This window comes from Athene noctua, chromosome Z (genome assembly GCF_965140245.1).
Source record: "Athene noctua chromosome Z, bAthNoc1.hap1.1, whole genome shotgun sequence".
Taxonomy (NCBI): Eukaryota; Metazoa; Chordata; class Aves; order Strigiformes; family Strigidae; genus Athene; species Athene noctua.
The window spans coordinates 23,973,070-23,995,651 of record NC_134077.1 but is presented as its reverse complement, the minus strand read 5'-3'; the positions used below and the strand labels follow the sequence as shown (position 1 = coordinate 23,995,651).

Sequence of the window (22,582 nt, the reverse complement as noted above, 5' to 3'; positions counted from 1 at the left end):
TCTAAGTTACTCTCTCAGTAGAGCTTCATTTTATGGAAATGATAATCATAAAATCTCAGCAGCAGCTTAATATGCCAAGCCATCAAAATAGGTATTTTTTGCAAAGAAATGATGGCCATCAGGATTACTCCTTACTAAAGGATCTCATTTTTTGTCTTTCAACTGCATAGTTAAGAGAGTAAGAGAAGTCCACATTGACAAACCTGTGGCTGATATTCCCTTCCCCTCCCAAAGGTTCCACGTTCATAACTATGGGTAGAAACAATTAAAATGAACTAGATGCTGTCCTTTTGATTTATGGATGCAGAATGCAGGCCAGCAGATTTCAGGTACAAAATCAGAAACTACTCAAGGTGAGAAAAAAGCTGCCACTTTTAGAGAACCTGACCCACTAAAAACATAATTTCGCACCCTTTGTTTTTGACAATTACCCTCTGGTAATCAGCCTAATTAAGGATGTAACTTCTCTCTGCCCTTCTTTTAGGAGCTGACCTCAGATATGTTAACAGAAATGTTAATAGGTTATTTAATTTACTAATACCTTTCATAGTAGCAACACTGGCTCCCTAACTGGAAAAGACTAAACCCTAGACAGAAATTTATTTTGTTTAGTAATGAAGTGCTACACATACCTTTCAGTGTTTTCAATATCTGTGGAAACCTGCCATAAATGCTGTTGAATATCTGTTGGTGATGATGATGTGTCTTCTAAAATAGGTACTTCAGAACTCTCCTCCACTTTAGAATCTAGGATCTTGGGTGGGGCAAAAGGTTCTTTTCCTTTAAAATATTTAAACAAAACATATATCCCCATTATTTATTAATTAAAACGTATAATCAGATTATATATTGATGTTTTGAGCTTGATCTTGCACAGTATAAATGACAAGAGTGGTGAATGCAAACTCTGAGTAAGAACTGTTCAGAAAGGGAGCAGACCATGTCAATCTGCTAATCAGAATGCTGTGATATGTTACACCTACCAAACAAAGCTAAGAGAAGTCCCACGCAGGCACATGTGGAGCTTAGAATTTTACATACTGAGTATTATGAAGGGTTTCTGTTAATCTCCAGTGGCTCACATGTGACATAAAATAAGAGCCAGAGGACAAAACAGAACAAAGTAAGGAAACGACAACATATATTCTGAAAGCAACTTCAAAAACTCTGACACTGAAGAACGTTGCAATCCATGTCTCCTAGTATTACAGCAAGACTAAGGGAAAGCAAAAGACAGAAGTGTACAGTTTTGTACTTGGTGATTTTAAAAGCATTACACAGCTGCCACCACTCACAGCCCAATATGGACTATATTCTGAATTTCCATGCTTACACTTGTCTCATTCATGCTCACTATATAAAAATGAAATGGAGTGTTGGAATTGAATGGGTGCTTCATGACAGACCTGCCAGGGCTTTTGTCAGGGAGAGAATGGGATAGAGAATGTGGATCATGATGGTGGAGCATGCAAGAGAGTTAAGTACTGGTGGGATTTTTTGGTATCCTTGCAAACCTCCTGTGGACTGTCTGATGGTATTCCTTTTCTGTAGTGGCAAGTACAGTCCTGGCACCAAGTACACTTAAATGAGTAAATTCAAATTGGAGTGCATCCCAGACACGTTACTGAGAAGTTAAAGTGTTTCTCCCTCTGAGTTCTCTCATGAAATGGAGTAAACAATCGCAGAAAGAAACAAATAAAACTTTCTAAGAAAAAGAGAAAAAAAAGTCAGTATTTGAAAGTGGCATGAGGACTTGAGAAGAAAATGTTTTTTCATCTCATAATTTTTGCAATTTGAAAAATTTTTACATCAGGACAAACCTGAGTAGTTCCTATAAGGTTTGACAGTGAACAAGAAAAACAAGAACAACTAATAGAGTATTGGTCATTTAGTCCATTTTTCTGAGATGCTAGAGATCAAGGCTGCAGACCATGCTTTCCACATCACAAATAACTATCCCCATTAGCAGGCTTGTAACCTTGGTTTTTTTAAAACTAGAAGTTCCTGTATGTTAAGAAGCTCTTTTTGGATAGGTTCTCTAAACTGTTGTATTCTGGTAAATTATTCATTTGCTGAAAAAAAAAAAGAAGTACTCTAGCTACTTCTCTGAATGTTAAACTAGACATTACTTATACAGAAGATACTTGCTTCATGTTTTCATTACTCTTTAAAGCCTGTAGGAAGACCTTTTCCCTGCTTCCCCCACAAGTAACTCATCTAAGATTCCAAGAGATTGCATGACCTGACACAAGTTTAACATCTATAAAAAATTATGCCCTGTCATTTCTCTGATGCTTACTTCAGCATCCACTGCTAACTTGTTCCTTGCTAAATCACCGTGAGCCACTTTAACCCATTGAATGGTAGATTACCCCAATAAAAGAAAAAATTGTTTCCGATATTGCAGTGATTTATTTCAGGTCAGTTTATTTCAGAACCCTATATGTTCAAGAGCAAGTGCCAAATGAGGAGGATGACCATACAGACAGAAGCAGTGGAAGGGAGAAAGAAGTGAAGGAATGATAAGGGAGGGGAGACAGAGGGAAAGGGATCAAGACCCTTCTGGTGGTAACAAGCTATTATGCTGACTCAGTTGCTTGTGGAAGAGCAGCCTAAGCAGACTTCCCAGATTGTATGTTTCACTCTCTATCACCCTGTAGGTATAACTTTCAAATTTTTCTATTTCTTAACTGCAGCTTATGCTCTTATTTTAAGGTAGACCATATTGTACAATTGTAATGTTCATCTGTGTAAGTTTCATTATTCATTACTCTTCCCAGTACAAGAAGCCCATAATGCAGCATACTGTTACCAATATCTCACTTACCACTTCTTTGTAAAAGAGGGTTGCCCCAGGGAAACCATCCAACTTCCCACGGATATCAAAATGTGCTGGAACTGGGTATTAGTTATTCAAAATAATTCTGCCATTATTTTTAAGTTTTATGTTAGAACTCTGATTTGACCTTTGGTGACATGCTGTGAAGAACAACCGTGTCTATAGATGCATCCTTCAGGGATGTGAAAGGTGTTTTAATGGAAACAATAACAATACTAGATGAAGTAACAGTAAAAGTTATTTTTTACAACTTGATAACAGAAGCACTGAGACTGTAACGTTCTTTTTGTTAGCACAAAGGCAAGCTCTTGTAGATTTAGCAGAATGGCACAAATTTCTTTTCAGTTGAGAAGAGCTCTTTACCAGTAACACTGTTGTGTTGTTAACAATTTGTGAAGCCTTTCTTGAATTTCAGAGCCCCTGTTCAATCACTCAAGAACAGTTAAAAGAGTCAGGTAATAATAAAGGCTTTTCTTGAATAATGTATATGACTCAGGCATAACATTTCTACTACATGGCACAACCTGTAGAGGAACAAAAGCTCTTTAATCTTCTAATTCTCTAGTGGTGGTAAGGATATCTTTTGTATTACACATTCTTAAAATAGGGATACGAACCTTAAATTTTACTTTCATTTTAGTCAGTGGAAAGACCTTCATTAACTTAAGCTGGAGTTTGATCATGCACACAGTGTTGTCAGGGGTGTTCACATAAGACTTGCTGTTCTTGCCAGTGGATTAGACAGACTCTTAATATAAAGTGTGATGTATTCTTTGTCTTCTAGCCTCTAATTCGCTTTTTTTTTTTTTCTTTTTGAGAAGCAGAAAATGCCTTGGGTATGAAATTAAATTCCTTGAATTAGATAATGCTGAAGACCAAATTTGGATGAGGATAAATAAGAGGGTAGAAAATTAATAGTTCAGTAAGGTTCCATACATCATCTGTGATCACTGTGTTTTATGTGTCTCACCTGTTGTGCTCCTTAATGTTTCTGTGGTGACTTCTGTGTTTGCTTCTGTCATACTATCCTATGCACCTCCTTTTAGTCATCACCTGCTTTACAAAGAAACTTACATAATGAAAAAAACATCTATTATAGGTCCCTCAGAGCTAGTCAGATTTCACTGGATATAAATTGGAAAGATCTTTGAGGGGAATAACAGAATTTAACAAAGCTGAGAGAACTCCCCTCTCAAAAAGAAGGCAACATTTGCATCAGGCTTCTAACCTGGCGATTAAGAATAAATGCACAAGCTATAGATCACAACCAAAGTAAATGGAAAGGAGAATATAAAAAGGGGAATAAGAAAGAATTATGTAGGAAGTAAAAAAGAAATATGGCAAATATGGCTAACAGCCTGATGACCTTCATTTCTGACTTATACTCAGGACATGCAGAACTCAGAAACTCTCTCAATGGAAATATTATTATTAAGGAGAATATAATAGGAACAACAGGACTGCGGTAGAAGTTGTGTTTTCCACCTTCCATGCCTGTTTTTGTTCTCTTCATTGTGGCTTCTTCACAGTGCTCACAAGAGAATGGGTGATCCTCTGGATTTTTTAAGTGCTTGTTTCTCCACATCTGTGTGCTTCCCTTCTCTTTCACATCTTATCCCTTTTGTGTAAGTAATGTGTGAAAACAATTACCCATATCCACCAGTCTTTAAATAGAATTCTGAGACTGTAGTACATCCATTAGACAATCCCTTCTTTCTCTTTCAAAACTCTAAATAGCATGTAATTTAAACAAAGTCTAATAAAACAAAAATCCCTTCACTGAATTGAGGGTTTATTTTTGTAATCTGTAATATAAGTTATCACAGGCTTTTATATACTATTTTAAGGAAATATATGTTGTTATCACAAAACACGTACTGGAAAAAAACAATTATGCTATGAACTTCTTTTATGGTACACAATACAATTATCTGTGATCTGGTATCATTCTGATGTACCAACAATGCAGGAATGAGTTTTCTGAATTTACATCACAAAAGCCTAATGTTTTCTGTACATAGTATGCACATGTGATTTTCCCCTAGACTCAATTCTTCCCTTTTTTACTGAAGTATTCAGGTACCTATCACTACAGCTAGTGCTGGTATCATTCTGCTCTCAGCTGTGTTTATATATGTCAGATGGGGCCCACACATCTCAAGTACAGTGACAGAACTGTAATTTTTTTCTTCAGGGCTTCCAAGTAGGCATGTGGTGAGAATAAACTATGTATATTTTGCATCTTATTCTGGAAAACATTAATGTATAAATACATCATATAGAAACAAAGACATGGGGAAAAAAAAGACTTTGAGACTATTTCATACAAGAAACTGCAAGATTCTGGGAATCACATGTATCCTGGATTTGTTTTTTTCCCCACAGATATTCAAATTCTACTGAAATGACTAGAGCTATGTGTAAATACATGATAGCAGCAATGTGTGCACACTTCTTTTTTTTCAACAAGTTACAAACAGTATGGTAGGTTGAATTGACTCTAGACAATAAGAATAATGTATTCTTGGAACTGTACATGAGCAGTGACTTATTTTGCTCAAAATCAGCATAAACAGCTACCAGTTTCAAACCCTGTATTCCTCTGACAAGGTAGCTTTAACTAATTTTTACAGCATGTTTTGAACCCTGGAAAACACCTCCAGTTCATTTTAACTGTGCCCTCTTGCCTTTGACTTTTTATATGGGCTTACTCCTTTAATTATTAAAACGAGTGCCTTGATCAACTGCTACATAGCTAGATCATAGAATGATTGCAGTCTGCAATTTAAGGTTTCAAAAAATATTTTCTAATATATATCATAAAACCAAACAAATCAATTACATCCGTAGATGAGCCTAAGAAATTAATGTTTTCTATTTAAACATGTATAGTCATTAAACTTCAGTAATGTGCACTTCCACAGTGACATGCTATAACAATCCAATGATGATAATAATATTTTACGGTTCCTAACAATGAAAGGCATATATTATTATTGCGGATATATGAATCAGCAAAGCTCTCTAAACTCTTTCATCTGTTTATATGTTAAAAACGTAATGAAGTTCTTTATAAGGTATCAGTGAAAACCTTTGACCCCAAAATATTTGTGGATGAATACAGCAATGTATGCTAAAGCATACTTAAGAACTCTGAGGTAGTTCTGGGTTTTCTCAGTGCAGGACCTTGACGACATCAGTATTCATTTGGAAAAAAGGATAAGCACATCCAGTAGCTTCCATGGACAGAAATTATGTCAAGTACTTCTTCCAAGACCTTACTAGCTAAGCAAGGATTTGTTTAGTTAATCAAAAGAATAGTCAGTGTTAGAAACATGCAATGTCAGCAAAGTAGACATGCAATGTTTAAAGGAATTAAAGCTGAATTTTGTAAACTATTCAGAGAGGTCCTTCAGAATATCTTACTTTCCAGTAAAATTTATTTCAAATTTTAAAAAGTATTACTAAGTTTAAGAACTGTGTTTGACACTGCTCCCCAAGGCACAAAGCTGTATAATTCAAATGATGGAGGGAAACAAATAAAGCGAAAGCCAAGATTAAGAGAGAAGCTGCAGGTCCTAGGTAAGTGAATTCATCTGTTGCTTGACAGAGTCTGAGAAAGATGTTTCTATCCAGAGAAGTTCTGCCAGAGCGTGATAATGATGCAGAAGAAAACTAGGTGAACAAATTCAGTGAGAAGTTGAGCTGCCATCTGCTATATCTGCCATCCCCCCAGTAGGTGTTTTCTACAGTCACCCCCAAAAGGTATTGGCTAAGTCAAAAAGGACAACAAGATCCTTAAAATCACCATGTTAGGGACTGCAGGAAGACACAGGAGAGTTTCTCAGTGTTGCCATGAAAACTGGACTCTATACCTAACCAAAGTTTTCATGTGATCCTATTAAAGTTGCTTAAACCCAGATCCTCGAATTTGTTATTGACAAAGTATTTCTAATTGGTTGCTCCCCCCAGAGATTCTTTGCACTCAGCTGCAAATGAAGCTACTGAAAAATTAGAAACACACAGAGCACTGCATAAAGCATGCTGCAATCTCAAATTCTAAATTAGCAATCTTTAGCTTAATTGCTTTGTTCCTTCTTTACAATGGGAAAAATTTCTACTACCTCACCACTGAAGACACTCTCATCATTGTATGAGTTACTGAGAAAGGTCGGAGGAACAGAAGGCTTCTGCCTTTAGAACAGAATTGTGTGTAATAAATACAAGGTATGACACAGAACAGATAGGATAAAAGGAAGATGTGTGGACAAGTAAATATTCAACACGTGTATCAGTTAGCCAGGACCCTTGGGGCTGTGGAAAAGAGGAGTAATAAAATACATAATCAGCTAACCAAAGACTTAGTAACTACAAAAGCTTGAATTAAATCTACCTGGGCACGTTTCACTTTGTCCTTTGCAGAATTTTTGAATGTTGAACTTTGCAGTCGTAATGTATTTTCAACACTGGGCTTTTGTGGTGTATGTATCTTAGAAAAATATGTATTAGACAGCACTTACCTTAGTTTACTTACTGCATAACACAGCTGGAAATATTTATGGCTTTCAGCCCCACTATGACTGTTACATCTTAAAGAAATAACAGACTATCTGACTTTTCTAGCAGAGGTTGTATGACAGTAGTAAGTTAATCTAAAGCACTGTAAATATTCAAGAAAATACCGTATTTATAGGAATGTTCAGTAGGACAGGAAGATACGGAGAGATTAGAAGATCAGTGCTGCAAAAGACTGAAAATAGAGAGATCTCAGTCTTTTAAATTGTAGTGTGGTGTTTCATTAAAGATCATCTGTTTCCCAGTAGGGAGCATTGGCTGAGTTTCTCTTGGGAAAAGAGCATCAGCACCAGCCCACTCCTTAACTTTAACAGTTCTATAATTTGTTTGATAATGTCTGGTCAAGACACCAGTACCCACATTATTATTTATTAGCTGCAGGCTGCTGAGAACAACCTGCATGTCATTCTACTTGAATCTCTGCTGGCTCCCAAGTAAGAATATAAACTGGTGTAATCTCACGGAGATTAAAAAACCTAACAAACCACTTATCCAACAGGTAAGAGGACTAGAAAATGAAAAATAGTACATCCAAATGGAAAGTATTACCTTCAAAAATGAGCTTCAAGACACAGAAAAACATCAAATATGCACATTTATGAATTAGGAAAAGTTTCTTAAGGTAGTACTCTTTGAACCCAAGGAAAACTATTTTATTGTTTGTTTTTTTTTTTTTTTAATATGGTCACTCAGATAGTGAAAAACTGGTGAAAAAGCTATATATTAGCAAGAGCACAATATATTTTATAATGGTGAAATTACCACTCTTTCATTCCTAGAGATAAATTTGTGCATGTGGCCTACACTGCAGTACCATTCTCCATAAATAATTAAAGCAAGCTATGGGTTCATTCTACTCCTTCGAAAATAGTATGTTTTGGCAGAACATAGAATAAATAGGTTGCAAGGTCATCTAGTCTAACACCCTACTGAAAGCAGGGCCAACTCACATCAGATTGATCAGGGCTATTCGAGTTATCAGTATTTCCAAGGACAGAGATTTCACAGCCTCTTTGTATAGAACAGTCATATACTGTTCTAGCATATGACTACCTTCACTGTGAAAGAATACTTAACATGTAACTGGAGTCTCCCTTGTTGCATGATGCTTTTACAATACTTCCAGGTGTTGTAAATACCAAATATTTACTATACAAGAGCGATGTTCTATGGGCTATATTCCAAAATTCAAATTATTTCAATCCCTGTAATTATATAATTTTTGCCTATGTTACGGATGCTCTCAAATAAACAACTAACCACCAAAAAAAAAAAAAAAAATTTAAAAATGTATTATTAACACAATTAACTAGCTCTCCGTAAATTACAGGTTCAGATGTCTGTTAGAGGAAGACAGCACAGATTTCCAAGGTTTAATGGCAACCCACAATGCTTTACAAAGGGCTCTATAGGGTTTAATGGCAACCCAAAATGCTGAACAAAGCACCAGTCCCTGGGGTTTAACAACAACCCAAACCGCTGAACAAAGCCCCACTCCCTAGGGTTTAATGGCAAGCCAAGACGCTGAAAAAAGCCTCACTCCCTAGGGTTTAACGACAACCCAAACCACTTTATAACTCACCTGACAAGTGAGGGCTCTCAACCTCGAGGACCTGCTCAGGTCCCTCACCCTCGAGGACCTGCTCTCCACAGTCCTTCAAGGAGTTTCCTTGGGCAGCGTCCTGATCCAAGGGGAGAGTCTTCGACTGCAGCTGCTGCTCCAGGGCATAAGCTCCAAAGTAGCCCCCCAGGGGATGAGCTCCGTTGATCCCCAGGCCGAACCTGACCTGTGGTCAATAGCGGCTCCCCTTGGCCAAAAGCCCCAGTTGCCACGAGGCCCTGAGAGCAAAGGCAGCCCGGAGCTGCTACACCTCAGCAGCCAAGAAGCCCTGCTTTCACTGCGCGGATGCACCTGCCACAGCCTATTATGACTTTTTCTCAAAGAGTATCACAGAAACTTGGAGCCAAATTACTGTGGTTATCTCTATATTGGGCAGAGGACAAAGCCTACTCTATTTAGCAATGGCAGAATAGCTACCATGACTTCCTGTATGGTAAGAGGAGGAACCAGTGTTTATCAAAAGTACTGACAGATAAGAACTAAACTGGCCTATACTGCTATGCTGTAATTAATTTTATCCAAATTTAGACATCTAATGGTTTGATGTTTATTTATTACATGATTACATTATTTATTAATGTAGATTCCATTCAGAGGCAAAAGGGAGAGACAAGACATATTGGTGTTACTTGAGTCACCTCAAGCTACTTTTCTTCTGCAAGTACAGAAGGTGGTTTGACAACTGTAGCCTTTGCTAAGAAATGTAGTACAATCTCTCTTTAAAAATGATGATTCATTTTAGCAGCTACTGGCATCTTGTTATATGATGACTCTGTTAATTCTTTCTCTTCCTATTTTATAGATTTCTCTTCAACTTGAGAAAATCACTGAGATGCGCAACTGAGCAGTTATAAACTTCTAATTCTTACTTTCATAAGAAAAAATATCGTTGGCTTCAGCTTTATCCTATAGCTAGATGTGAAAAATACATTAAGGGATCTTTCAGAATGACAGCAAATATATAAGGTTCATTACAAGACCTTCATTACAGTTCATTACAGAACTTCATCTTGTCTTTACCTAGGATATTCTGTTGAGGTATTATCTGGGGAAAGAGTACTTACAATCAGCACAGATACAGTCCCAATCAGTGTGTGCCATCACTGAGTAATGAGGTTACTAAGTAACCTGTTCCATAAATTATGTGCATTTCTACATTTTCCCTTCAGTAGGTGGCTAATCAAATGTGGAATCATTAGAGCATTTTCACTGAAGCAATGACATCTCTGTTGTGTGTAGTAGGAAATACTCTAGATTTCAGTTCGGAACCTAGTATCCAGTTTTACAACTATATACTTTAAAACCATATTTATCTGTTTTTTGCTATAAGCTGGTACTGCTGGATAAATAACAGGGATAGTAAGGGATCAGTTTAGTACTAAAACCATGCCATATTGCTCCACCAAACACTTGCCCTCAAGTATCATTCCCAACAAATACCTCTAATAAAATGACTAAGATAGGTTGCCCACTGATATGATTGACAAAAGCTAAAAGTTTTGGGACCACTCTTTTGAAACAACACTCAGACTTCTAAACTGCAATGACATTAGTGATACATGCCAGATATGACACACTTCTGTAAGAATAATGATAATAAAACAGAAATAGAGCTTTTTTTCAGCAGCTGAAAAGTCTCAGAGGTATAGTTCATTTTACAGTTTGGTGCTTTGTCTTTCATAAATACCCATACATGACCCAAAAGACTTTTTTTTTTTTCAGATCAGCACCTGTATATTTGTGCAATTCAATACCTTTCCGATGAAACTGCAGTGATCCTAGCAGACATATGGACTTAAGCATTTCTGTTGTGTACATTTCTAAACAACACTGCAATTGGATGTATAGTCTACAGATTTCCGGATGAATTTCACCATCTTCTGGGCTGCATTAAAAGAGAAAAAATTTAGTTAGGAATGGGAATGGAGGATGTCAGAATCATAAAATCCACTTCCCTGCTGCTGTAAGCAACCACATCATAATCTGCTTCACAAACTATGAGTATTTGACAAAAAACCTGTCTCTACCAAACTGTATTTACAAACAATTCTTTAGCTCTATAAAGCTCTACGTTTAAAAAAGCTAAACTCAGGTTGTTGTTGGTAAGATTAAATGTCCTTATTTTCTCTTCTACATATTTTTGGAAAAGGAGAAAATAATTGACTGAGATGTTTTCTCCTCTTTAAAAGCTTTGGATAAGTACTTTCTGGCAGACTGAAGTGTGTTGTTGCCATCCAGTTTCAGTTACCCTTGGTTCTGGTGCAGATTCAAGAGACTGCAGGGCCACCTTCACAGTCACAGTTGAGGTTACAAATCCTGGATCAGGCACAATCAACCTTACTTCGAAGATACTCATCAGAAACAAGTCAGTTGTAGCCTTTGGGTTCTGCAGTTTCTGCCTGAATTTCTTTTCTCCCCCTGTGCTTAAATTAGTAGTCATGTGATACCCCACTGTGAGAACAGGATGTTCAAGATTTCTTTCAGGAATGTAGTAATTTTTTTTTTTTTTTTAAAAAAGAAATCAAGAGTAATCCTACACCTCCAATTAATTGCTTAGGACTCTAAGAAGATTATTTACCCAGATCCAAGAACCAATTCTCATTCCTGGCTGTAAAATCAGACATTAAATCTCACTTCTGTGGGCTAACAATGTTGCACAGGCATAAATGTATATTTTTATAAACCTGTTTCTTTAAGTAGTAACAACGTGATTTACTCAGTCATAGCTGAGAATTAGGTTTTCAGTGCTCCTTCTAAAGGTACTTTCAATAGGGTAGTTTAAGACTGAAGACTTTGGATTTCAGACATTTCATTTTCAGATATTCTTGCCTTTGGTTTGCTACATAGTGATGTTAAATGGCAAGATAACCCTCAAAACTGGGTTTTATAACAACTGCAGAAACCTGCTTTTCTAAACAACCTGAATCTAATGGCATTTCTGAATACTAAGAAATGAAAAATATTTTTCAGCACGCTTGCAGATTTCTAGCCTATGAATAATATAAATGAAACTTTCACAATAAAAAGATTGCTAGCATTCTTTACAGTGATTGGCTTTCCTGTGGTTAAACTGATGCTTCAAAAGACCTTCCTGTATATGAATTGTGGATTTCTTCATGGGAACCAAAGCGACTTACCTGAGAAATTATTTGCAGTAACACTAGATCAGGCTGCTATGGTCAAATACTTTCTTAATACCAATCTAGACCAAAGACATACAGCAGACAATATCTATTTAAAGTAGCAAAACAGGTTCTGTCTGACCTAAGGTAAGAGGTCATTATATTTAGACCTAGATCCAGGGTTCAGTCAAAATGTTAAGTCCAGCTCTTTTGTCAAGAACAAAGCTTAAAAACTCTATTTTAAGGAAAATCTTATCAGTTTGTGCTGACACAATCTTACTGAAGTTCAGTTTGAAAGAATACTCCATGCTAAAATCTGTTAATTCTTGTCGTGCTGGGTTTGTGTGGCAACGTTTTTTGGTAGCAGGGAGGGGGCTACAGCAGTGGCCCCCTGTGAAAAGCTTCTCAAAACCTCCCATGGCTCCAAGTTGGACCCAAATCTGGTTAAGGCCGAGCCAATTAGTAGCAGTGGCTGAGCCTGTGATAACGTATTGAAGAAAGGAAACCTGAGAGGGAGTGGGGGCTTGGAGTTATGAGAAGGACACCGATGTGAACACTGAGGTCAGTGGAAGGAAGGAGGAGGAAGGCGTGGAGGTGCACCACAGCAGAGACCCTCTCTGTATCCCATGGTGAGAGGGCAGGATGACCCTCCCTGCCACCCATGGAGGTCACTGGAGGAGCAGAGATTCACCTGCGGCCTGTGGAGGACCCCAGGACTCTGTGGGAAGAAGCAGCCCCTGCTGTTGCAGTTCTGTGCTGGGAGGACTGCACATGAGGAGTGACCCATGCTGCAGCATCTCGAGAAGATGTATCCTGTGGGGAGAGTTTGTGGAGGACTGTCTCCTGTGAGAGGGATGCCACGTGGAGCAGGGGGAAGAATGCAGAGGAGTGATTCCTGCCCTGACACCCTGGAGGAAGAAACAGCAGACTGACTTCACCCCCCCATCCCCTGCCCCTCTGCTGCTGGGGGAGGAGGTAGAAATACTGGGAACAAAACTGAGCCTGGAAGAAGGGAGGGGTGGGGGACATGGTTTAAGATATGGTAACACTTCTCACTGTCCCATTCTGTCTGTTCAGTGTCATTATCATTAGTGTTTTGAATTAAAGTGATGTTCTTTTCCTTCCCCTAACGAGCCTTTCTTTTGTCTGTGATCATAATGGGTGAGCCACCCCTCCCTGTCCTTATCTCGATTCCTGAGCCTTTTGCTTCATTTTCTCCTTCCCAGCACTGGAGGGAAAAGGGTTGAGTGAATGGCTGCATGGTGCTCAGTTGTTCTCTGGGCTCAAACCATCTGTATTTGAGATTCACCATTATTTCTGACAAAGGAGACCATACATTGCCCAGAAAGTGCACAAGTTCTGCCACTGATTTCAGTGACACCAAGGAAGAAAATACCTAGTCATATCTTGGGGTAAGAAAATAGGGCCAGTATAAGGTAGGCCCTGATGCATGTGGCTCAATGAGCAGGAGAAAGGAGTGTTCTCAAAGGAGTATTTGATGCAAGGACTTGCCATAATCTCCCTCCAATGAGGTGTAAACTGTGTGGTTTTACAAGGTCCTCAAGGGTTCCTGTCTCTCCAAGTGACATCAGAAATCAAATGGGACCATGAAGGTTTCACAGAAATGTCAAGAACCTTCCTGAAAGGAAAGAGCAACCCTAGAACTTCCACAGTATATGAAGAAGGACTACTGGTACATGCCAATAAAACTGGTGAGAATCACAGCAGTGTTAAAGCTGTACCATCAAGAATGCTTAAACAAGCAAAAAATGCAGCAAAAAAAAAAAAAAAAAAGACAAGATTGGAAAAGACTGAAGACTGAGAAGACATCATGCTGAACTTAGAAGGGACAAAGGAAGATTGTTCCCACCTGCCAATTCATTACAATGTAGATCTTATTAAAAAGGCAGGAAATGACTGGCATAGAATTACAATTGCTGTGGTCTGTGTTACTTCAGGAGAAATACCCTACACATGGTAATAAACCGTTCCATTCTAGGAACTTTATTTCTTTTGGCTAGACTATAATATGTGCCTTTCAGTTAATCCACATCTACTTTTCTACTTTTAAAGTGAAGTCTGTGTTTGTTGAAGATCTATACCATGCACAATGTGGTATTTCCTGCAACTTATAAATACAGAATAAAGCTATGGTGGCAGAACAAAAAGGGTTCACCCCAAATACTCTGAAGATGTCTTTTCAGATGCTTCCTATTTCTTCCTAGTCTCAGTGATTCAAACTCAGAAAACATTTCGTTAGATTTAAGATTCTGAATAATTTTTCTGAAAACTTAGCTACCTGACAGATTTTTTTTTTTAATTCAGTCAAGTCCTTAACTGCATGTGAAACCACATATTTCCTAGACATGGATACACGTTGAAATCTCACATTCTTTTCAAAGCATAGGAACATAAACATTTTTAGTGAGTGTATAAACAGTAGTAAAACAAAATAAAGAATTTTAGCTCTGAAATGCTGAAAATTATACTTAGAAGACACACAGCATTACAACACACATACATGAACACAAAATTGTGCTGGGGTAAACCAAATTAGCTTTTTTAAAAACTGTACTTAATTGCAGACTCCTCAGACACTTAGAAGTTCTACATTATATATTACAAACTTTATACTTTTTTACCTTGCATTAAGTATCTAGTACTTTTTATCTTGCATTAACTCATAGTATCTAGTCCTGGTTTGACAAGAGTTAAATCTTAACATTCTCTGCAGTTGTGTTTGCTTTTTGTTTCATTTTTAACCAATTTATGGTTATATGAATTGCAGCTGTTAGATCTGTGATCATTTAGGTGATCAGAAGTGGACTGTTCTCTTTGCATAAACAATAACCATAAATTTAACAGCATTTATTTTCAAATTGGTAGATGGCAAGGGTTTTTAATGTAATCATATTTGTATTAGCCAAAGAAGATAAAACACATACAGCCCATATAGAAATTTAATTTGCTTTAGTATATTTAGTATAAATCAGCAGTAGGTCTTCAGAAGTAACTTCTTTCTAAATCATACCAGCATTTTCAAGATCAGTGTCTAGTCCTTCATTTTGCATGTACTCCTCCTAATGATGTCAATATTTCCTGTAAAAGAGTTACTACAAAATTGGATGAATTTTACAGCAGATGTTTGATATAATAGGCAGTTTCAGGTGTCAATACAATTCATCTAGCCAAATACAGCAGAAGTACATCACACTACATTTTCTTCTTCTGAAACAGTAACTTTCTGAACTTAGGGTCTTATTTACCTTGGTTTTATTTACATGATAGCTAAATTTAAGAACCATGCAATACATATTTAAATAATACATGGCCTCTTAGAGGCTTTTACTATCCTCATTTGTCTAGCCTTTTATCTTACAAATGAGATTTTTTTATACCCCTTAGTGTCACATACTCCTACATGTGCATTGAATGTTATTCCCAAATTCAGCACCATGGAATTACTGTAGTAGGTGGATATACAGCTTTTTTTTTTTCCCCTCCATCATCTGCATCACTTACTGTTGCAGCTTGTTGCCCTGTGAGCACACATACAGTAATTTCCTTTTGAGATTTAGGAGTGAAAAATTCCATTTATTTTTCATATTTAGCACCTATGTCCAAAATCTAGCTCTCCAAAACTATTACTAATTTTATGTAATACCCAAGTCCTGGAGCCCCACCAGTATACACACAAGCATATTCTGTTCCTGCTTGAGTTTCCTAGATGACTAAACTTTTGTTTCTGAGCATGTGTCCTGAAGATGAACAGTTAAACAACTAGTAATGGATAAATGAGTCATTGATTTGCCTATTCCACCTGCAATGCACTGACCCATAAATGTTCATGTACAAAGTGGAACCTGCAAAAAATAAAGTCACCACAGATGGTAAGGATGTCCTTTTTCTGTTCAGTGAGGGGAGCTCTTTATGATAGGGAGATACAGATCTACTCCACCTCTTATGCAAGTAAAGCTGAATCTGTCTAGCTCTTCTGAAAGCTAGACTTCTTTAACCACAAGTCTATCACTAACAGGAGTACTGAAACTTAGATCATGAGAAGATAATTTCCTTGTAGCAAATTTAGATAAAACTGGATTATGGTTGTCCTATTTTTCTCTGCATTGTTTCAGGTGCTAGAAATCCTTAGATTTTTCAGAAGACATGGCCATTACAGGAACTTTATTTACCATGTTGAATATATTTCTTCCTTTTTAGCTGTTTTGGGCAAAAAGATTGAGGTTCTGCACACAAGTGTAAGAAAACAGTATATTCTTCATACAGCTATTTAATTTCTAAGAAGCAAATATGGTGAAAACATTTATTTAAAACTTTTTGGGGCTTACTGACAGAATTTTTAATTGTGCAGGCAATTAAGCACGTTGTATATAATTGATTGTGCTAAGCAAGCAGCAATTATATACAAGACAATTGGCTCATAAGCCAGTTTGAATTTACCCTTGGCTTCCTATTCACAAATAATCTGGAAAAGTAATTGGAAAACATAGTAATAGGTATTTTAATTGACTTTTCGGTTGCAAATCTAATGTATTTTTCTTCTAAACTATATTTTTGAATAGCATGAGAATAAGAACTAGAAACATCTATGATATATGCATTTTCTGACCCATTCTTGTTTTTTCATGAACACGGAGCATCTGTAATTGGGTTGTGGACAAAATTAATCTCTCATTTGCAAATCCACAGTAACTGCAGTAACATCCAAGAAAAATATTTTAATTAATCAAAGTTTATATGAGAATTATTTCCAGGCTACTACCCTCATTAATTATCTCAAACTGTTTAGTTAGTGTTTAATTGCAATAATGACCACAAGAATTCCATTAGCTTGCATCCAAACAATTTTTTCCTATGTATGTATATAGGCCTCATTTTAATATCTGAAAGCCACATGCTCTGATGCCAATGCACATAAAGATTTCTTTTATAATCCCTGAAGTACATTCTGTGTAGTGGGATTAAAATTCCCCTTTAAAGGGAACAGGAGATTAGTACAGACATAACTTTCTGAATGCTGACTATGATACATTTATTATTAAATAGCAACATACCAAATTAATATTTATTTACAAAGTTCATGCAAACTTGTATTATTATCCCTCAAAGGCAGCTGCTTCTGTTTCAGCTACTCCAGCTGATTTCTTTATGAAGACCAGTTAGTCATTCAAGAGAAATCTCATATGGCACAATCTCACACAACTACTGAACTAAATCCTGTTCTCAACAGAGCTGTTTGATAGCTTATGTGCAGCTGGGCATATGAGAGCTAGCACAGAACTGAGCACCTGCCCATGAACTGAAGACCGGTTCCTCACTGATGGCTTCTGAACACAGCTGCCACAAGGCTGTGAATAGGAATTGTGCTCACTTCCCGCATCCATTGTGGAGCAGAAATTTTCTTGCTTCTCCCTATCCACTTAGGTAAGACAAATAGGTACTGCTAACCTTTACAGAATTTGGATACACATGTTGTGGATTTTTGGGGATACTTCATCTGACAGGGGAGTACTGCTGCCTTTCACAAGATGAATGCAATGAATGGCCTGTGTCGGAAGGGACTAAAGGTGGAATTTATGGGAATCTACAGCTCCGAGAAAGCCTCTTATCTTGCCAGTGAAGCTGCAAGATGCACTTGTTCCCATACATGAGGGAGTGGGAATGGTGAGATGAGTGTACATGTGCCTATATTTTGCATGTAGGGTAAAGATAATAGGTCCATACAATCTGGCATATTGTTTAAATAACTGTCAGGCATCACTACTGTCTGATCTTCACTAGAAAACAGTAGGCTTTGATTAGATAGAACTAAAAAAAATTGGTTCCTTCATACAAAGATTTTTTTGGTTTTGTTTTTAATAATAAAAACTGTATGAAAGAAAGCCAGATGGTTAGTTTATTACTACCAACAATGACACTTGCCATCATGAGGTCTGTAGGATTACTTATCAGACCTAGAAACACTTGCTGATGTCTAGGGAAAACTGGCAAATTATTTGGTTCCAACTTTCCTTTTTTCTCTCTGTTAAATTATGCTGATAGCTGTATATTAAATATTTTCAGATAACCTGTCCCTCCCTTACTAGGAATTTCTGTAGTTATCACATGAATACCACACCACTAGGGTGCCATAATGGGTAGAAGTCCTTATTTAAAGACATGAATACTAAGTTGATGAGAAACTCATACTACTGTGTGAGCCATCCTTCTGCAGTCTGAGAGCTCTGATATCTACACATATTAAAAGTAGTTACAAAAGAAAAAATGCTGGTTTATTCCTTTATATAACAGTACCTTAAGTTATGCAGTTTATCAGGTTGCTATTAAAGTTAAAAGTATACATTTTTGTAAATAAAACTCATTGGTAAAATCGATGGTTTTCTTTCCATAAAATCCTACTTTTAAAAAATCAGGTTTATGAAGCACTGACAAGAGGGAATTTACTTTCCTTTGTATTTTTCTAAGCTGATAATTAAAATAAAACCTATAGAGGGAGCTCTTAGACCAACCACAGAGTACCCAGTGTACTTGAGAAAGGTGAATGCAGCTCTTTAGACAATAATTTTTAAATGCAAGAATAAACATGATTGAAATGCCCCTCCTTAATATGAAAAGGTAAAGAGTGAAAACTCCATTAAAATTTTGATTTTTTTTCCAAAATATTTTATAGATTATTTTACTGTACTGCCAAAATTTTGTTGACAACTGAAAAACACCTTCAAATTTTCCTGAATTCCCACAGGTGTCCAGCATTCATAGTTACACTGAAAATAGTGAAACTAAAGACTACTAAACTAACAAAGATTGAATTTAACTTAAAAATTTTAGTCACATATTTACATCAGAACAGCATTTTACTATTACGATTAAAAAACACATAGTGATATATTATCTCTGGTTAAAAGAGTAGCTAAGTTATATCAAGGGTACTACTTTTTGAAGAAGTATTATTTTGACAAATTCTATGCATAACTCATTTTTATGAACAGTATCAATATTTCTAAAATACAAGCTGAAAGAACTATCTAGACATATAAGAAAGACTGCTTGTCTTCAAAAGCTAAAGGAAAATAAACCTTCAGCAAATCAAAAGTGAAAATGAATTCATCAAATTCTGCCTTACACCCCATATATGTACTTCCCATTAAAAGGAATGTAAATTGGCTTGATAAACTGGAAAAAACTCTACTTTTATTTATTTAATTTATATTACCCTGTAGATGGTCTTTTAATTTACTATCAGAAACACGGTCGTTTAGAAATCTACAAAGATGATCTGGAAACAAGATCTATGTCAGATATCAGGGGTTGGTATTGGGATCAGTGCTGTTGGTATTGGGACCAGTGCTGTTTAACATCTTTTTTGGCAACGTGGGCAGTGGGATTGAGCGCACCCTCAGCAGTTTGCCAATGACACCAAGCTGTGTGGTGCAGTCGGTCCCACTGGAGGGAAGGGATGGCATCCAGAGGGACCCGGACACGCTTGAGAGGTGGGCCTGTGCAAACCTCACGAAGTTCAACAAGGCCAAGTGCAAGGTCCTGCACATGGGTTGGGGCAATCCCAAGCACAAATACAGGCTGGGTGATGAGTGGATTGAGAGCAGCCCTGTGAAAGTCCTGGGAGGAGCAGTGGATGGAAAACTTGACTATGAGCCAGCAATGTGTGCTTGCAGCTCAGAAAGCCAACAGTATCCTGGTCTGCATCAAGAGAAGTGTGGCCAGCAGGTCAAGGGAGGTGATTCTGCCTATTTAGTGTACTCCCATTAGACCCCACCTGGAGTCCTGTGTCCAGCTCTGGGGCCCACAACATGAGAAGGACATAAGCCTGTTGCAGAGAGTCCAGACGAGGCCACAAAGATGATCAGGGGGCTGGAGCACGTCCAGTATGAGGACAGGCTGAGAGAGCTGGGATTGTTCAGCCTGGAGAAGAGAAGGCTCTGGGGAGACCCTACAGCAGCCTTCCAGTACTGAAAAAGGGACCCCAGGAAAGATGGGGAGGGACTCTTCATCAGGGAGTGTAGGGATAGGATGAGGGGTAATGGTTTTAAACTGAAAGAAGGTGGATTCAGATTAATTATAAGGAAAAAACTCTTTCCTGTGAGGATGGTGAGACACTGGAAGAGGCTGCCCAGAGAAGCTGCGGCTGCCCCCTCCCTGGCAGTGTCCAAGGCCAGGCTGGACGGGGCTTTGAGCAACCTGGGCTAGTGGAAGGTGTCCCTGCCTATGGCAGGGGGGTGGAACTACATGATCTTTAAGATGCCTTCCAATCTAAACCATTCTATGTCACTATGATTATGGTTCTCCTTCTGGAAAGAAAAATGTGACAAATACTGCAGGGGAGATACGCTCAATCCCCTTAGATACTGAGGGCGAGAGGCCCTTCTGATTGTGGCTCATGTGCAACAGCCTACTAAACCTGCCTCTGTTTTTGTATCTTAAATACATCGTTTATTTCTTCATCACTTAACCATTCATCTTTAAAGGTAACAAAAGACTTGCTGATACATTTTGAATATAAGTAGAAAAATCAGCCAGTGACAGTGTTTTCTTCTAACCAGATCTTGAGAAAACATTCTTATTTGTGTTCCTCCCATCTGCTGGGGTGATTTTTTTCTTTAATGTATGTGTTTCACACAAACTACTGTCAGTTTCGGTATTGTGTTGTTTTTTTGTTCACTACCAATGCGCTGCAATAGTGTGATACAACTGCCACGCAACTTTCCAGTCCAGCCAGAGGAAAAGCAGGGCTAGTTCTTTCTAGTAGTCCTGTAAATGGTTGCAATTCTGTTTTTGTTAAATCAGATTGTTCTTCTGAGGCAGTTACAACAGTGCTCTCACTTACAGAAGACTTGTGATCATATTTTGTTTAGTTAGGCAAGTGAAAATCTCCAGTTACTCTGATAAGGTTGATGGAGTCAACCTGGGTATATGATAATATAAGCAGAATAAAAGCACAATGCAGTGACTCATATTGTAGAGGCATTTCTAACTCCAAAGTTGATGATGGTAGTTTAGATATATCCATGATAGAACAACTTAGCTACAACTGTAACAGTAGGAAATATACTTTTCTTATCCATTCAAGAAAATCTCACTGACTTCCACAGAAGTTATCTGACAAATCAAGAGCTATGTATGGTTTGCAAATTACAGTAATTTTGAATGTGGTGTTGTTTCCTTTTTCTGATGGGCTCCCCTCTTTCAGAAATACACTTATTGAAGTCTTCTACTTTTTTTTTTAATGTTGAAGTTCTAAAATTCTTTTGGAAACTTACGATACGAGATCATTACTACAGATGCAGTAACCTTACCTTTAAAATGGATTCACTAATTACTAATTAATACTGTGATTCTTCCACGCCCCTGACTTGATGTTCTCAGGAGAACAAGTATCACACGTTGTTTCTAAGAGCTGTACATGTACTTAGCAGTGTATCCAGTATTTGCAGGGTCAGAAAACATTTTTTTGAAACAAGCAGAATCACAGCCTGGAATTTTCTAGACTTGTTCTCTCAGAAGCGAATTTTACTGGCCAAATTAAGTCAAGTCTGGTCAAGAAGTAAATTACCTGAGGACTATCCAAACTATTCCACTAGAGGACAAAACCAATTACAATCACTTGGTAAAACTTCTTGGACTTCAGTAAAATGGTGCCAATGTTAAGAAATTTTATTCAAACTCACTCCACTTTTGGTAGGACTAGATGTATTGGGTGTAGGTGGCAAGGTTTTGTTAGTGGTGGTGGCTACAGGGTGCAGCCTGTGGGAGGAGGTGAGGGGCTGCTCTGTGCTGGACACAGCTGCTTCCATCGGGTTCCTGCTAGATACACAGGAGACCCATGGCAGGACACAGCTGAGCCCATCAGCCAAGTGTGTGGCACTCCTTTGAGCAGGTATTTTGAAAAAAAGGGCAAAAAACGTCACAGGGAGAGAAGAAGAAGTAACAAGAGAGGGAACGTCAAGGTCAGAGGAAGGAGCTGGTTCTCCAAGGCAGAGCAGATCTTCCCTGCAGCCCGCGGAGAGGAACACACCAGAGCAGATGGATATTCCTGAAGGAACTGCCACCTGTGGTGAGCCTATACTGGAGCAGATTTTCCTGACAGGACAGCAGCCTGTGGAGGACCCGACCTTCGAGCAGAGGAAAAGTGTGAGGAGGAAGGAGAGGCAAAGTGAAATTGTTATGGACTGACTGTAACCCCCATTCCCCATCCTTCCTGCACTGGCCGGGCTGGGGGGTTGTGTGGTTGTCTGGAGTAAAGTTGAGCATGTGAAAGGGGGCAGAAAAGGTGTTGTTTTAATGTTTGTCTTTTTGCTTCCCATTACCCGAATTAGTAATTATTTTTCTTTTAATTGGCAATAAATGAGGTTAATCTTCCCCAAATCAAGCCTGCTTTGCCCGCAGCAACAG

At 37.8% G+C, this 22,582-nt stretch overlaps 1 protein-coding gene across 1 annotated transcript in view; it reads right to left on the bottom strand.

Annotated features, from left to right (window-relative positions):
- Nucleotides 1–22,582, bottom strand: part of RGS7BP (regulator of G protein signaling 7 binding protein) — a 46,008-nt gene that overhangs the window by 5,773 nt on the left and 17,653 nt on the right. Inside the window, exons 3-4 of the mRNA XM_074932420.1 lie at nucleotides 10,790–10,920; nucleotides 633–780 (exon numbers count right to left, since the gene is read on the bottom strand). Of these exons, the coding sequence (XP_074788521.1) occupies nucleotides 633–780; nucleotides 10,790–10,920 (279 nt within the window). The remainder of the gene's footprint in view (nucleotides 1–632; nucleotides 781–10,789; nucleotides 10,921–22,582) is intronic.